At 43.3% G+C, this 17,051-nt stretch overlaps 1 protein-coding gene across 1 annotated transcript in view; it reads right to left on the bottom strand.

The window, feature by feature from the left end:
* The window catches only part of LOC308499781 (unconventional myosin-X-like), a gene marked incomplete at both ends in the record, with an annotated part of 116,133 nt that overhangs the window by 12,584 nt on the left and 86,498 nt on the right, over positions 1 to 17,051 (bottom strand). Inside the window, 1 exon segment of the mRNA XM_081053614.1 lies at positions 12,859 to 13,017. Within this exon segment, the coding sequence (XP_080909740.1) occupies positions 12,859 to 13,017 (159 nt within the window).

Genomic DNA, 17,051 nt, shown 5'->3' with positions numbered 1-17,051 from the left:
AGGTGTTTATTATGAACCGGCAGGATTCAAGAAACAACAAGAGAGGCAGAGCAGAGGGGCTAAGGGGAGGGAGGAAGGAGAGTTACTGTTGAATGGGTACATGGTTTCTGTTTGGGTCGGTGAGAACATTCTGGAGGCATGTTATAGTTGCATACCATTGTGAATGTATTTAATGCCTGAACTGTACATTTCAAAATAGTCAAAATGGTAAAGTTTATGTTATGCATATTTAACCATTTTGAAAATACTAGGTATTCAGTCATCTCAAATGCCTCCTGAAATGCCCCATCGCTTATCTGGAACTTGGCTGACTGACACGCTTACCCTTCTGGAACAAAAGCCCGGCCAGAAATTAAGGAAAATTCAGAGCAGCGAAACAGAGGCTACTGAGTTATGAATGTGGAATGCCCTATATCCCCCCGATACGGATGTAAGTATTCACTCGTACTTCTGTGAGAAATGCTAACCAAGTTTGGTTATCTGTTTCCCAGGCTCAGACGCAGCTGACGAGGCCAATCAGAGGGGAGGGAAGTAGAGTCCTGTAACCCCCACCACCCACCGGCCAGCTTTTAGGTGCGTGTGCTGTGCAAGGGCTTCAGGGACGCTACCGGCTAAACCGTGCCCCCACCCCCAATTCCCATGTTGAAGCCCTAAACCCCCAGTCCCTTAGAATAGGATTATTCTGGATTGGAGGTAGGGCCTTCAAAGATATTTAAGTTAACCATTAGGATGGGTCCTAATCCAATCTGACTAGCGTTCTCGTAAGAAGAAATGTGGACACACAGAGAGACACCAAGGATGTGTGCGCACAGATAAGACCATGTAAGGACACGGCAAGCAAGTGGCCACTTGCAAGCCAAGGAGAGATGCCTCAGGAGGAAGCAACCCTACCAGGTATCTTGATTTTGGACGTCTAGACTTCAGAACTGTGAAAAACTTAATTCCTGTCCTTTAAGCCACCCAGTCAGTGATAGGTTGCTGTGGCCGCGCGAGCAGCCTAATACAGAGGGCCTGGCCACTTTAACACTCACAATAACCCTGGGAGGTTCCAAGTATTCCTAGCCCTGCTTTTCAGATGGGGAAACTGAGGCACAGAGAGACAACTCTGTGTATGGTCACAAAGCCAGGAAGTGGTAGAGTTGAGATGTGAACCCAGACAACCTCATTCCAGAGCCTCCTCTTCTCTCATTCCCTGGCAAGGCTTGGCAATGCAGCAGAGAAAAAGAAAAGCAGGACCACGAGACAGAGAGTCCAAACATCCTGAGAGCATCTGTACCCTATTACAGCAATTTGTCATCATTTATATTCACAGTGACTGCCAGGCACATCAGGCAAAGTAGCGTATGCTCCATGTAACTGTTTTCAAATGGACGGGGGTCTGTAATGAGTTCTGGAAATATACTGAACCAAAAAAGGTTAAAAACATAAAAGACATATTACCATACGACCCAACGATTCCACTCTTAGGTATATGCCCCAAAGAATTAAAAACAGGTACTCCCACAAAGACATAGCAGCGTTATTATTCATGAGAGTCTCAAGGTGGGAAGAGCCCAAACGTCGATCATCAGATAGATGGGTACACGAGATGGGGCATATCGATACAATGGAATATGCCTCCGCAAAACAACAACAAAATGAAGTACTGATACATGCTACAACGCAGGTGAACCTTGAAAATATCACACCAACTTAAAGAAAATATCACACGTGCACACATCCCGAAGTAACAAGGAGCGAGCATCATGTTCCTTCACTTCCATCAAATGTTTAGAACACACACCTTCATATTTTAACCCAAATTGAGAAACAAAAATGCTCTGGTGACAAATTATAGGCCATTTAGGAAAGGAGAGAAGTCATTTAGATTTTCAGGGATGAAATAACTTCATTAGAGTTCAAATAGTAAGTACATATGTTGTGGTTGACAGTAAATTCAGTAAATGGACTCCCATGAACCAATAGGGATAGCAAACAACCAGACTGAATTTGGGCCAAAACACAGTAATCTGAAATCCCATTATTTAAAAAAAAGAAGAAGAAAGGAAACAATGTGTAAAACGTGTGTCTGGCTGGTATGGAGAGACCACCCAATTTTTTATTGTTACTTTTTAAGATGATCGGAAACCTTGCCTCACGTAGAGTTAAGTGTCTCGATAGCGTGACACACGCCCCTTTAGCACCCGGGTACATTAGGCTCTTAAAACATGAAGGCCCAAGTTTTACAATTTCACCCTCTCGCTAATGACCCAAGTCATGTCTTTAAAAGGCTTGTCATCCATTTGAAATGACAATTAAGACAACATGTTTCCACAACAACTTTACCTGGTATTTCAGAATTATGGGGCACAGAGGACAATACTACCTCCAGAGTCACACTGCCACCTGCCTTCATTGGCTCCAATATAACCTTGAGATGTGGGCAGGGCGAGCCCACGGTTCTGCGTCCTCTGACAGATGAGGAAACGGCTGAAGGCTGGTAAGTGCAGCCCCTCTGGTCGTAGTGCCGATGCGTCATGTTGCAGTCTGCAGCGACCCCTTCACCACTCACCATGTACAAAACGAGAATCATGCCAGACTCCGTCCAGCCTTGTCCTCAGCAGCCAGTGTCTCCATGCCCTGTAAGCTCTGCTTTCCACAAACCTAGAATCTATCCTCTCTCCCTCCATCTCTGCTGCCTTGGCCTCACTTGCTGAAGATTTCCATTTCCTTTCTCACTGACATCCCATAGTCCTGTACGCTCATCCCAAGCTCCACACTTGACAGATGACCTTCAGAAGACAGAACTAACTCTCCAGCTCAAAACTCAACAGCTCCCATGAACTATAGGATCAACCACAGGGATATCTGAGAAGAGACTTTGAGTGGCTCACAAAAAGGTGATAGGACACCCCAAATCCTAATGAATTATTCTCATAACAGTTACAGAAGAGGGGGGCCTTCAGCACTCTGAAGGGTCTTCATGTAGTCATAGAGATTTTAATGCTTGTGCCCACGCACACACCAAATAGCACTTTGAACCTCCCGAAATCAGAAATGTAAAATAACATGGCAACAATAGTTCCTAATGGTTTATTCAAAGAAAGACACAGTGTGAAATCTTAGCGGTCCAGCAAAAAATAATTACTGCCAAAGACATCTTTTTTCCTCCCCCACTACCTTCAACACACCGGTTTGCATGAATGATTTTGTCACTAAACGAATAACAGATGCATTGAATAATAAGGCAAGTTCAACAGGTAACGTAAATTAAAAAATGGTGACTGGGGAATGGAGGGGGCAGGAGAAGGCCCCACTTGTAAATTAAGCACCATGCGAAGCCAAGATAAAATATAGTAAGCAATCCTAAGAGCTATGAGACATTTGTTGCATGCCTGGACCATTTATCACTCTATAAAAAGGTATTATTACCGCTCTAAAAACGGTCATGATAACGCCACGCAGTTAAGATTCTGGACACACGCCACTCTCAAACACGAGGTGGGACCAGGTACTTACTGGTTTCCTCATATGGGATTCCAAATTCCACAAGAATAAATAGCCTGGTGGTTGTAACAGCTTTTCAGAAATAGCAAGTATATTCTATTTTGAAGCACATTAAAAAAATTTTTTTTTCTAGTCAGAAAAGTTCCTCATAACTCAACAAATAATACATTTCCTTGCCCATGTTAATAATCTGGAACAGCTGCTGCACCTCCTGCTTAAAAATGTTGGGAGAAACTCACTGAATTTCTTCAACCCAAAATCTATCAATTCAAGGTTTTCTAATACCTAGTCTCTTAACTCTCCATAAAAAAAAAAAAAAAAAAAGAAAAATCAAGTATAACCAAGAAAACAAAGTGACCCAGTGGCCTCAGATGCTGAGTGGCTTGTAGATATGGAGGGATCTGTGCTACTGTTGGGAAGTCACTATTCCGACACAGGAACAAATGACCTGGACAGCAAGGGTCAGCCAAGTCACAAACCTGGAAATACTCAGCCTGGAGCTCCCTTCCCTGGGACACTGCTTAACCCCTCTGGGCCCAAGATTCTCTTCATTAACAACAACACACCCTCTGTTATCCCACACAACTGCTACTGTTTCCCTGAAAATCAGACCTAACTAGAAAATAAGCCCTAGCATGATTTTTCAGGAGGACATCCTCTGAACATAAGCCCTAATGCGTCTTTTGGAGCAAAACGTAGTATAAGACCCGGTCTTATTTTCGGGGAAACACGGTAGGTGAAAGGGCTACATAAATAGGAGGGGATTATTGTTTTTGTTAATGAAAATAAAGCCACAACTGCTTTTCATCATGTGGTCCTGAAAAGCTGGTTGTCGACCAAGTAATGTGAAACGCACTAGGGAAATTGACTCAAGTTGGTTGGCATACTTTCCTAAAGGGAAGAACTTGTTAAGAAGTGGAACCATTAGCCAGGTTTATTTCCCACCCACCACTCTCCTCTTTCCTTCTCTTAACCATCATCTTGGCAAAATACGGCAAGGAATGACTTCCGGAATCTTTACCGTGAATGCAGCTTCAGTTTTAAATCACAGATCTGTACACTGGGTGTCTTCACTTCGACGCCCTTAGCTTGAACGCCATGTGGACAAGGGTGAGCGCTCCAAAACATGTGTCTTCTCACAATCCCATCAAGACAAATGACACCACCATCTACCCCAATGGTTGATCCAGAAATCTAGGAATCATCCTGTGGCAATTCAGCCTACTTGCCCCAAACTCAATCAAACACTTCGATTGTACCTTCCAGTATCTTCGGAGTACAAACACTCCCAGGACTGATTCGGGACGCCACCATTTCCTATATGGCTTGCCAGTCACCTCTCCTCCTAGACTGGATGCCTGCTGCACTGATTCATCACCCTGCAGCCAGAGTGAGTTTTCCCAGAACTCATGCTTAAAGTGGTTCCCTATAGCCTTCACAAGCATATTCAGGTCATTAACTTGCACGCGGAGCCCTTCCTCACCTGCTCCTCACCACCCTGCCAGCCAGCTGCATGCAACCTTCATTGCAGCGTCTCCAATGTCCTGCAGTTGGACAAACGCATCCCGTCCGAGGATGTCATGTCTTTGCACATGCTGGTCTTCTGCCAGGAAGGAGCCACCCTCCTCTTGACCACATTCCCCAAGGAATGCTTTAAAACTCGGCACTACTCATGCCTCGGCTGGGAGTCATTCTTCGGACCCTCTCCTCATCTTCTCCTTCTGAGGCTCAGTCTGTGCTCCTCGTAAGTGCTTTTACCACATTCACTTGTCGCCCTGAGTTACTGTCAATCCTGTGCTGGGTCTGCCTTCGCCAGTAAACTGGGAGGTCCTGGTGGGCAGGGCCTTTCATCTCTCCAATCTTTCAAGAAATAATCACTGTGAACAGGCGTGATTTTGCATCCTTGGGGCCTAGCACCCACCCTGACACAGGGGCAGGCCTGAATCGATGTAGATATGCTGGGGTCCCATGACGCGACCACTGACCCACTAAATAAACTCACATCGTAACTGAGTCCTAGGCTTTAGGCCACTACTTTCTACACACCGTGTTTCCCCGAAATAAGACGTAGCCGGACAATCAGCTCTAATGCGTCTTTTGGAGCAAAAAGTAATATAAGACCCAGTGTTATATTATTACATTACATTATATTATATTATATTACATTATACCTGGTTTTAAAGTAAAATAAGACTAGGTCTTATATTAATTTTTGCTCCAAAAGATGCATTAGACCTGATTGTCTGGCTAAGTCTTATTTTGGGGAAAACACGGTAACAAAATCCTTTGCCACCAGAATTAAAAACATTTGTCAACAATTCAGAAAACCCGTTAAGCATTGAAGCTGGCTGGAAACTAGATCACAACAGATAACTCAAGTTGTTATTGAAGTCAAGCTCTGAAATTCAGAAGTGACATTTCTGTTGAATGAGTGAATTTCTGACTAAAATTCCCTCCTTGTCAAAAGGGATCTGACCCAAAAGAGAGGCAAGAAAGAAAAGAAAAAAAATCACAGAAACAAAACTGCCCTCACCATGTGCTGATGTGGAAGTGGGCACTCAGGAGCATAAATGGTTGGTAAAGTTTAAAAACACATATATAGTCAGACAGATGGTTACAATCATCTTTTGGCAACACCAGTTCTTCATTTCATGTGAAAAAACACACACAAAAACCCTTGACAAACCACACTGAATTCAGCTGTTCCCAGGGTTGAGACACAAGCCAAGATTGCTAACCTTCGAACTTCAGGCCATCCCCGAATCCGTGAGAGGCACACTGTTACTTGACACCAGCTTTGGCAAGGAACGGAAACAAACCCCCCAAAAAAGTCTACTTTGGGAAAACCCAGCTCAAGGAAATAAAATGCAGATTTGGATTTGCACGTCCTCAACAGTCAACTCCATGGCACGGTACGTCCACTCCAACACCACAGGCAACCATGACAGAACTCGCCTCCTGCAAGCAACAGGTCTTTCACTGGCGGCTGCATTTTAAAAATGCTAACAACACGCTTGGCTTCGAAGTTAATTCAGGAATAACATCAAACACGTTTCCAGATTCGGTCTGGAATGCCACCTCACCCAAGGAGGGTATTTTTGAAACACCTATAAATACCAGAGCTGTGAAGCACCTTTTGTGCTGACGCGAGCATTTATCTTTAGACAAGGCCCCGCTTCTTAAAATGGGCTCGTTTGCTTCTGATCCCTGCACTGTTTGTTCAACAAGCCCGACAAACTAACCAAAAGGCTGGGTGGAACAGAGCACGGCTTCCTCTGGAGCCATCTCCAACACCATAATTGCAGGCCAGCTCTGACATTCCCTGCAGCTCTCTTCCTGATGTGGTTTTGAGCCTCCCTTCCAGGCTGGGAGAGAAGACTCCTCCATGCCATCGAACCAGAGCACGACCAACCCTATCACGGAGAGAATGTACTTCTCTTCCATGCAGCAGAAAACAGAACTGCCACACGACAGGCCTTGCTGGCCAATCCCTCCACTCTGGACACGGGGCTTACCTTCCATGCAACAGAAACCTCATCTGCTCTTGTCAACACCGTGTTTAGATCCTGTGTACCTAACAATCTGAAATGATCCGGGCTCCAGAGAATACAGTATGTCAGGCATCAAAAACCCAACTCATCTTTCCCACTCTCCTCTCCTGGAGGTGCTGCCAAGGCTTTCAGCGCCATGTTCTCGGGGCCATCTGGGCTGGAAAAGGCTGGGAGTCATTAAAGCTATCCTCCTTCTCCTCCTCCCCCACTGCTCCATCCATTCTTTCCTCGCTCTCTACCATCTGTGCCCTGCTCTAAAACCCTCGTCTTTTCACCCTTGAATTACTGCAACTCTCCCTCAGACTCTGCTCTCTCTCGTCTGACCTCATATCATGTCCCTATCAACTCTTCTAAATTGTTTCTCAAGGAAATTCTCTCTTCAAAAACCTTTAACAAAGACGGGTAGTCTGCATACCACCGAGCCCAAATGTCACTGACTAGCTTTAAGGCAGGGTTTCTCAACCTCTGCACTTCTACTTCTGACACCTTGGGCCAGGTGGTTCTCTGTTGTGGGGCTGTCCCTTGCATTGTGGAACAATTAGCAGCATTCCTTGCCTCCATCGACCAGATACCATTAGCATTCTCTGCCCTGGCTATGACAACCAAAAATGCCTCTGGATATTGTCAAATATCCCCTGGGGCCAGCATCACCTGGGTGAGAACCATTGCTGTAAGGGTGTCCTGACCCCAGCCTGCCTTTACATCTTACTGCTCAGAGCTCCCCCACAAACACCAGAGCCCATCAGTAAAAGGACCTCACCCCAATTCAGTGAGGCCACACATCAGATTCACTCTCATTCCTCCATCTTCATGTGTGGTCTCACTAGCCTTGCCTTCTAACCAACTCTTATCCCTCTTTCGTAGTGTCATTACTGCCAGCTGCTCCATAGGGCTTTTCACGGCCAGCTCTGGCTTTCTCCCCCACCTACAGTCTCTTTGTACCAGACACATACCCTGCCTCGCCACTCCGTGAGTCTTTATGAGCTTCCAGATGTGGGTAGTTGTCCTCACCAGGTCTCACCAGTGGTGGGGAAGGACAGAGCAGGGTGGGACCCTTATCAGACCGTCTCCAAGGGGTGAGACAATCAGGGGCAAGCCTCCGTGGCAGGAGGTTCAAGGTGGAAGTTTGGGCTGGGCTCCCAGGTGGGGAGCTGAAGTGCTGAGCAGGGCTCCTACCTGGGAGTCACCAGAGGATGGGAAAAGCTGGCAAAGTGGAGCCTTAGGCATGAAGAACCTGGAGTTCCAGGAAGAGAATTCAGCATTAGGGCATCAGGCAGGGGCCCCCACAAGGCGATTACGGAAGGAGCAGAGCTGCCTCCAATCAGGTGGCAGAGCCCAACAGGACCAGAGGCTGGAGTAACACAGACCTTCTGACACTAACAGTCTGTACAGCCTCTAAGCCCAGAAGGACAGGGTGCCAAGTGCCAGGCAGGAGCTTTCTCAAGAAAGACTCGGTGGTATCAGCTGAGTAAGATGGGGAGAAAAACACAAAGGTTAACAAAGTTTCTAGAGCTGTCACTTTTCATTTTAAAATAGCCCTGTTAGGCACGGGGGTTATGACATCTGACCTTTCAAAAATCATAAATTAAAAAACACAAAGATTAAATGATTACTACAGAGTCCAAGAAGAGGTGAGTGGAGAAAAGGGACACAAGTTGAGGGTGCATGGAAATGACTCTGAAATTGCATGTGACATATGATGAAAAAGGGTGTCTTATACAAAGAAAACACTTTATTTTGATAAAAGCTACTTTGGAAGATGTTAATTCCAGAGTTTCTTTGGGGTAAGTATTCAGTGCTAAAGTTGACAGATCATTTTGCTGTTAATGTTGTATCATAGGAATTATGTTTTCCTACGTATCTAGTCATTTTTTTGCGCTAAAGTGATGGTTTTTATTGACTCCTGAATTGCAAATCGCTTACAGAGGTAGCTGCGATGCTCGAACATGACTTTTTTTTTAATTGAAGTCTCTCAACACACTTGGCAAGGTTGTTAACCAATCTCTTATCATTCCTCTAGTTTTCACCCTCTAGTCTGATTTGTACAACCTGTCATCTGTAATGACTGATTGACAACTGATTACTTCTCAACCCCACAGGGAAATGCCTTGGACATAGGAGTCCTCTCTGCTTGACTGTCATTTCTCCTAGAACTTCAGGCAGTAGGTAGCCCACAGTAATTGCTTGATGTGAATCAATGAACACATCTTCGAAATTATTCTACCTTGGAGGAGAAAAGCAAAAATGATTTATTCTTACATGTCGTTAAACCAGTGTATACATTTGTAGGGATCTTGGACAAACCATTCAGAGAGTTAGTTTCCCGGTTGATAAATGGGAATTAGAATTTTGGCGCTCTGTCAATGTTCTCTCCTAAAGAGTTAAATGGCTACTGAATACATCCTGGGAGCATGTGCTCAGAATTTAGTTTTCATTTATTGTTTTATGAAAACAGAAATGTCTTAATAATAGGAATTAGAGATTTTTATTAAGTCTTCATAGACCCCAATATCTAAAAGTTGAGTAGTTCAAGTCTGGTGAGTAATGAACACTTTTAATTACATCTATGTCTTAAGAAAAAATTCTCATTAGGTAGTCTTGACGTAAATGAATCACAATTCTGTGTATCAAAACACTGCTTGTGTTACTGTGTAATTTCCCTGAAATTTTCACAAGCTGGAATTTTTCTGTATGTCTTGAAGGCTCGATAACGGAATCTTCCAGCCCAGACTGTGGTAAACAGCCAAGAATTCTTCATAGAGGTGTTGTAAGGAAGCCTGATATCAGGAAGGCTGTCTGATAGGGGCACAAAGAACCCTCCTTGCTCATCTGGAATACTCTTCTGCTTTAGAACACAGACTAAAGTTTTGTCTGTTGAGTGTTTTATCCCTTCATCGCTCTGTACCCCAGTTTTAATGTAGGAGTTCAGAGGCTGGAAAAAAATATTTTATTGGGGTCTGGTCAAGTCCTCAGGTACTAAGGGGATTCCCCAAAGAGAAAAAAGTTATTGGTCCTTTTTGGCTCAAAATAACAGACCTCTCCACTTGGAGATCCTTTGCACAGCCAAAGGACTCTGAAGATGTGATTAAACTCTGAGATAGTGGGCCCAGTCTAATCACATGAACCCTTAAAAGCTGGGAACCTTTCCTGGCTGCAGTCAGAAAGAGAGATGAGGGAGGAGAGGTTTGAAACACGGAGGGAATCGATTCACCATTGCTGGCTTTGAAGGTGAAGGAACGGGGCGTCTAGAAGCTGGGAACAGGCCTCAGGTGACAGTCAGCAAGAAAACGAGGACCTCAGTCCTACAACTGCAAATAACTGAACTGTGCCAGCACCAGGAATGAGAGGGAAATGGACCTCCCCTAGAGCCTGCAGAAAGGAGGAACGAACGTAGCACCTGTACCATTGTTTGTCTTTTAAAAATATACAGGCATCACTCCGCGCCAGGATAAGAGGCAGCAAAGCTGTGTTTTTCTGACAGGCCAGTGGGCTCTCAACCACAAGGTTGCCGGTTCAGCTCCTCCAAGTCCTGCAGGGGATGGTGGACAGCGCCCCCTGCAACTAGGATTGGGCACAGCACCTTGAGCTGAGCTGCTGCTGAGCTCCCAGATGGCTCAGTTGGTTAGAGCACCGGCTCTCAACCACAAGGTTGACGGTTGGACTCCCTCAAACGATGGTGGGCTGTGCCCTCTGCAACCAGCAACGGGCAACTGGACCTGGAGCTGAGCTGCGCCCTCCACAGCTAAGATTGAAAGTTCAACAACTTGACTTGGAAAAAAGTCCTGGAAGTACACACTGTTCCCCAATAAAGTCCTGTTCCCCTTCCCCAATAAAGTAGAATTAAAAAAAAAGAAAAAAGAAAATCATGGTGGCTGCATTATGGATAATAATACAACTATGCAAGTCTCCGAAGGAAGGTACATAAGGGCAAAATTTACTGAATTAAACTGCAAGTTGGATATACAAAAATCCTATGGTTTTCTCCCAAAGAGGCGGAAAGAGATCTTCATTTCAGAAAAAGAAGGACAAGATTGTACTCACAGGGTTTCTTGGGCAATTTAGCTGTCAGGTTTATGTCATCATCGTGGAATGGGGGGAAAAATCTTTTAAAAGGCTCTGCCTTTTAAATCCATAGTTTGTTTTCCTCCAAATTGACTTGCATTTTCTTGACTATTAAATGTATAATAAGAATTTGCGTGTAAGGATATGAGTGCTGAAATACTCACCTACAAGAGACAAACACCAAGACAAAAATTTTAAATCTAGCCTCACATTTTATTCTCCACTAGAAAAGGTTATTTCTAATATGCATGGCATTTACTTTACAAACATTTATTGCACAATTACCAGGCACCTGGCTGTGTCCTTGGCTCAAGAAAGACAAAATAAGTCCTTGACAAACGCAGGAAGGACAGTGCTATGTAAACAGTTACAAGACAGTGTCAAATACTTAACAATAAAAACACAGGTGTGGAGCATTCCATGAGACGGAGGGAGCTCACTGCCACCTACGAGTTGATTTCTGAGATGGGAAGAGAGGAGTAAGTGCACAGGTTCTGCCAGCGCATGGATGGCACAGAATACACAGCCACTTGTACATAAACATGTATGAACGTTACCTTTTCTGCAGAACATATGGGAAACATTTTACATCTAAAGACTTAATATAAGCACACTCAGCAAGTCAGAGGACTACAACACGATTGAATTTCTCTAGACAGGGCTGTTTGGAAACATTTGGCAAACATTAGGTCAATCTGGCAAAAATAACACTTTCACAGTGTAAAACGAAGGCAAATATACATACTTAACAAAAATGAATAGAATTAAGCATTAAACCCACAAAGCTCTCATTCCTCCTCTGTCCCAACTCTTCTTTCGGTCTAAGGTAGATAAATTGGAGGAACCTTAACACTAGGCAGGCCTTGAGTTTCAGTTAGTACCTCGAGCTGTATAAAGACTGTTAATCACCAACGTACTGGCAACATGTAACTCCGAAAGAACAATTATTCAAAGATGAAGGATTTTGCAATAGGAAACGTTGTTGTTGTTTTTTGAAAACTATGAATTTGAACTTGACATGAAAAATAAACACGTATAAGCAGTCGCCCCAGTTTACTGTGAAGACTTGCAAACAGGCAGACGAAAAGAAATAAAATCTGCAGGCCAATCCATCTTGACAGATGTAATGTAAGTATTTGAACGTCAAAAAGTGGTTGGTTATTTTAGGAGTGGACTTTAAACATTACTTTATAATATAGAAACAGTCACATTTCATAAATGTTGAGAGAAAAACGTCTGCTTATTATGCCATGTCTCCATTCAAAACAGAGCCCACAAATAAGGAAGATGGGTTCCCTTGAATCCAAATATCCCCCTGGGTGGGCTCCAGAACCAGAAATAAAGGAAAAAAATCCATAAAAGGAGGAAAAAACAAGAAAATGAGAAAAAAAGCTTAAGCTCAGATACATTGCTTTGCAAATCCACATTCCCCCTAGCCCTTAATTGAGGAAGTCAAATCACTGCTCACGGCTTCTTTATTACAACAGAACACTTACAAACAGAATGCATTCACAACAAGACAGAGGCCAAATTACCCTTCAATTTAAGTAATTCCTCTAATAAAAATCAAGGCGATAAACATGAAGAACATGATTTATCAAGCCAAATTTCTAATTTGGCAAAACACTTGAAAACATAGTTTTACTTATATTAACCAGAGAGTCTCAAAAGGCAAGAAATCCTCTTTGAAAACAATCGTTTGGAAAAAAAAAGAAAATTCAAATGAGGGAATCTGAAAGAGCGTCAGAGTGGCACTTACGTATATTTGGTTTCTCTTGTATCGCTGGTGTAAGTTGTGCATGATGGAGCCTCCATGGAGTTCTGTCAGCATGGCCATGTCATCCACGCCCTCCTCATTCGTGGGGTGCATGGCGGTCACCTTCTGGTGTGTAATTGTGCTCTGCTTGTATGTGAATACCTGATGGGGTGGGAATAAATTCAATTGTTTAGTTATCAGCAATGAAGAGTTTCTAGAACTTTCCCGGACTTACAATACAAACTCGGTACAATTTCAGCAGCAAGATCCTGAATTGGCCAATAAAAAATACACGGCATTGAACTTTTTCATTTTCTTTTGTGCCACCTACCTCTGTTTAAGGGAACCAATTATTTTGACAGTTGCTATTTGGTATTCCTAAAAGACATTCGTTCAAGTGCTCACCATCCTTTGGGAACCACAGAAATTATCAATTTACTGTTCACGTCTCTGCCTATCTCTCCAACTGATACAAATCAGTAAAGAAACTGGCTAACCAAGTTTCTAGAAAGTAATTCGGTGTCACTACATAATGTTTCACACGGGATCATATATTTCAAAGCTTCATAATAACGTTCCTCCGTTTAAGTGTTAACATAAATTCACCATATGTCCAAACACTTGTTCAACGATTGGAACCCATTGGCACAGTAATGTTGGAAAAAAACATCTTTGGACACTGTCCTCGCACAATTGGGATATACAGCATCCATGTGAACTTTGGGTAAAACAAATCCTCTCTCAAATTTAAAATCAAATTAGTCTCTTTGCTTGACAGCCTGTCTTCCTTAAGAGTCCAACACTTGTGACGAGGTGGCATGCATGCTGTAGCACTCACATGAGACAACTCTGATATTGTGAGACTGATTACTGAATTTGCATTTATTTCTCAACTCTACTCAGCGTTCTATTTACCACCACTGATTTGGTTTAGGATTAACCATGTCCAGTCAGCTCCATTTGTTGACCAAAGTTTGACCAGCTTTCTGTACAAACTTGTGTAGTACTAACAACGTCACTCAATTATAGCGTCTCCTCCATATTTATTCATTTTACACTTTTATTGTATTCGCCATTAACACAAAACACTAAAATGTAAAAAGCAAGAACCTATGTAACATGAAAAATAGGTAGTCTTCAGATGCACACACCTCACATGGGCCTGTACACAAACAAACAACATTCTGGAATATTTGCAGGACTTCCTGATTGGGGATTCTATTTTTTTTTTTTAATAATGCAAGCAGTACTTCTTTTTTTTTTTTTTTTTTTTTTTTTTTATTGGGGAAGAGGAACAGGACTTTATTGGTGAACAGTGTGTACTTCCAGGACTTTTTTCCAAGTCATGTTGTTGTCCTTTCAATCTTAGTTGTGGAGGGTGCTGTTCAGCTTCAAGTTGTTGTCCTTTCAGTCTTAGTTGTGGAGGGCACAGCTCAGCTCCAGGTCCAGTTGCCGTTGCTAGTTGCAGGGGGCGCAGCCCACCATCCCATGCGAGAGTTGAACTGGCAACCTTGTAGTTGAGAGGACGCGCTCTAACCAACTGAGCCATGCGGGAGCTCAGCGGCAGCTCAGCTCCAGGTGCCATGTTCAATCTTAGTTGCAGGGGGCGGACATCCCTTGCGGGACTCGATTTGTTGAACCAGCAACCTTGTAGTTGAGAGCCCACTGGCCCATTTGGGAATCAAATCGGCAGCCTTCGGAGTTAGGAGCACGAAGCTCCAACTGCCTAAGCCAACGGGCCATCCCGGGGATTCTATTTTTAAATATCGACCAGTTGCCTACATGGCAACAAATGGTATGTTATTGCAAAAAGAGAATGACACACCAGGGAAAGCAAAAGTACCAATCCAATGGTTTTCATAAGTCATGGAAAATGGCATGTTTTATTTTTCTAGAGAAAAATTAAAACTCAGCAGTGGCATTTCTGCCAGATGAACCGCAAGAGTTGGTCAAAACCAGTCCTGAGAAACTGCTCAAGGCCAGGGCAGACACCCAGCCATCTCTTCGGAGGACCAGCCTCTCTCCCCAGCCATTTCCTGTGCATACAGACCCACCAGGACATGCACCAGCCCCGGCCGCCCTCACAGTGAGGTGACCAGCCCCGCCACGTGGGCACCCACAGGCTGGGGCATGTAGGGTGGAGTACGCCACAGCAAGGGTAACAAAGGGCAGAAAAACGCAGAGAAACATTCCAGAGTGTACAAACACTTAAGACACCCAAACTTTCATTTTAACTCACAAACACCACGGAAGAAAGTTAAACAGAGAGATTTAAGCTAAGAGTAGAAGTAGTTCTAGGGTGTCCTGGAAAATTCCAGAAGCGGACAGCTGGAACTCTGCCTTCCCCAGCTTGCTACATGTCTATGATGCCAACCCAGGAAGGTTTTCCAAAAATACGGCAGTTGGGCAGGGTAGTTGGTCTTCCATCAAAAGCGATGGTGAGAGTAGGGGCAGAAGCAGAATTTGACTGGCCCAGGGTACTGCTAGTCAGCCGAGGGCAAAGCAGCACTCTGGGTCACCTCTCCACTGCCAGCACACACGGGGAAGGTCACTCCTCAGGCTGCTCACTCAAAGCTCCTGCCAACACAACTGGCAGGCACATTCCTTAAGTTCCCCGGGGAATTTGTCCTGTAGGAACGAAGACATGACACCAAAGCCAGCACAGCTATCTCCTGCTCAAGCCCTGCAAACTCACCATCAGCAAATCCTTCCCAACATGAAAACAAACTTTTTGCACTAATTGTCTGAGGATATGGAGATTTCCAGAATTTGAGGACAGAAATAATTTAGAATATTAAAAATGTTGCCTGTATTTATGTTGATTCTGCGGGTTGCAAATAATCTTCTGCACAGTACAACACTTAGACACTAATATATATGTGTGTGATAGAAGTGTACATATATATGTATTTATTTACATCATATGTAAACATCTCGTTGTCTTTTTTAATGCACTGGGAACAGCAAGACAATATGTGATCCCAAGTAAACAGCTCAAAGCTGGTAATATGGCCACTGGAAAAAAAGGCTATGAATTGTAAATAGAGTTCCCCACCTTCGTACATCTGACTTGCTCATATATTTTCAGGACCATACTGTATATGAAATGTGGACCTATACCCAGGCCAGGAGAGGAAAAATCAAAAGAACTAGAACAATCCTTCTCAAGACCTCAAGGAGACAGAATCATGATGGAATGTAACAGTTATTAAACAAGAGGCTACTAACAGGGAAAAAAAAGATAAAAACATTCTGCCAAGATATAGGACTGCAGCTGCTCAAAACAATGACTATTTCCAAGAAAAGTGGAATAATAGAGAAAACAAACTTGTGAAGGAAACATAGGATCACCATCCATTCAAAGATGGGTTAATATTTATAAAGATCTTAAATATTTGGTACATTGCAGGTACGAAATAAATGTCTGATAAATCAAGAAAATCCATTCATTCAACCAAATATTTACTGGTTGTATTCTAAGCATTGGCAATACAGTTCACATTCCAACAAAGGGAAGGGAAAAAACTCCAAATACACAAGTAAGTATAGAGCATTGCCAATGGTGATGAATGTCTATGAAGACATATGAAGAGGGTAAGGGGATTAAGTACCAAAAGGGGTTACTTTATATTAGGTATTTGGGGACAGCTTCACTGGTGGGAAGGAAAAACCCTAAGTAAGGAATAGAACCAGCCCCCTGCATTCAGGGTGTTAATGCATACTGTTTGGACAAACACCTCATGGAATTTTCAAAGATGTCAAAGGATTAGTAAGACCCACAATCTTATTTAAGAATTTTTAAGAAGAACCCTTTGTATACTCAAGTTATATCTATGTGTAACAACTAACAGGGTATTAGTTGTGCAGATTCCTCCCAAACAGAGGAAAAGAAAATCCTAGGTTGAAGGAATGGAATTCTTTTTATACGAACTTTTCGGGAACAGACAATAGTCAAAATATGGTAACAAAATGTATTCCTAAAAGCCCAACTCAGAATAAACAGAGTTACTTTAATGGAGCTCATACTAAGAGAAAGGTGGTACAGTTAAGAAATGGAGTAAAACGTGCACAATTCATAAGAGAGAATCAATTCAGAGAAAATGGGCCGTCAGAACAAATAGCTCCTGTTATAGAAATATAAGCCATTGGTCACAAGACGAACTGTATTAAGCATGGGAACAGAACACAGGAAACCA

The sequence above is a fragment of the Rhinolophus hipposideros genome, assembly GCF_964194185.1.
Source record: "Rhinolophus hipposideros genome assembly, chromosome: 7".
NCBI lineage: Eukaryota > Metazoa > Chordata > Mammalia > Chiroptera > Rhinolophidae > Rhinolophus > Rhinolophus hipposideros.
Note: the sequence above shows the minus strand (reverse complement) of the source record. Positions and strands in the feature narration are given on the sequence as shown.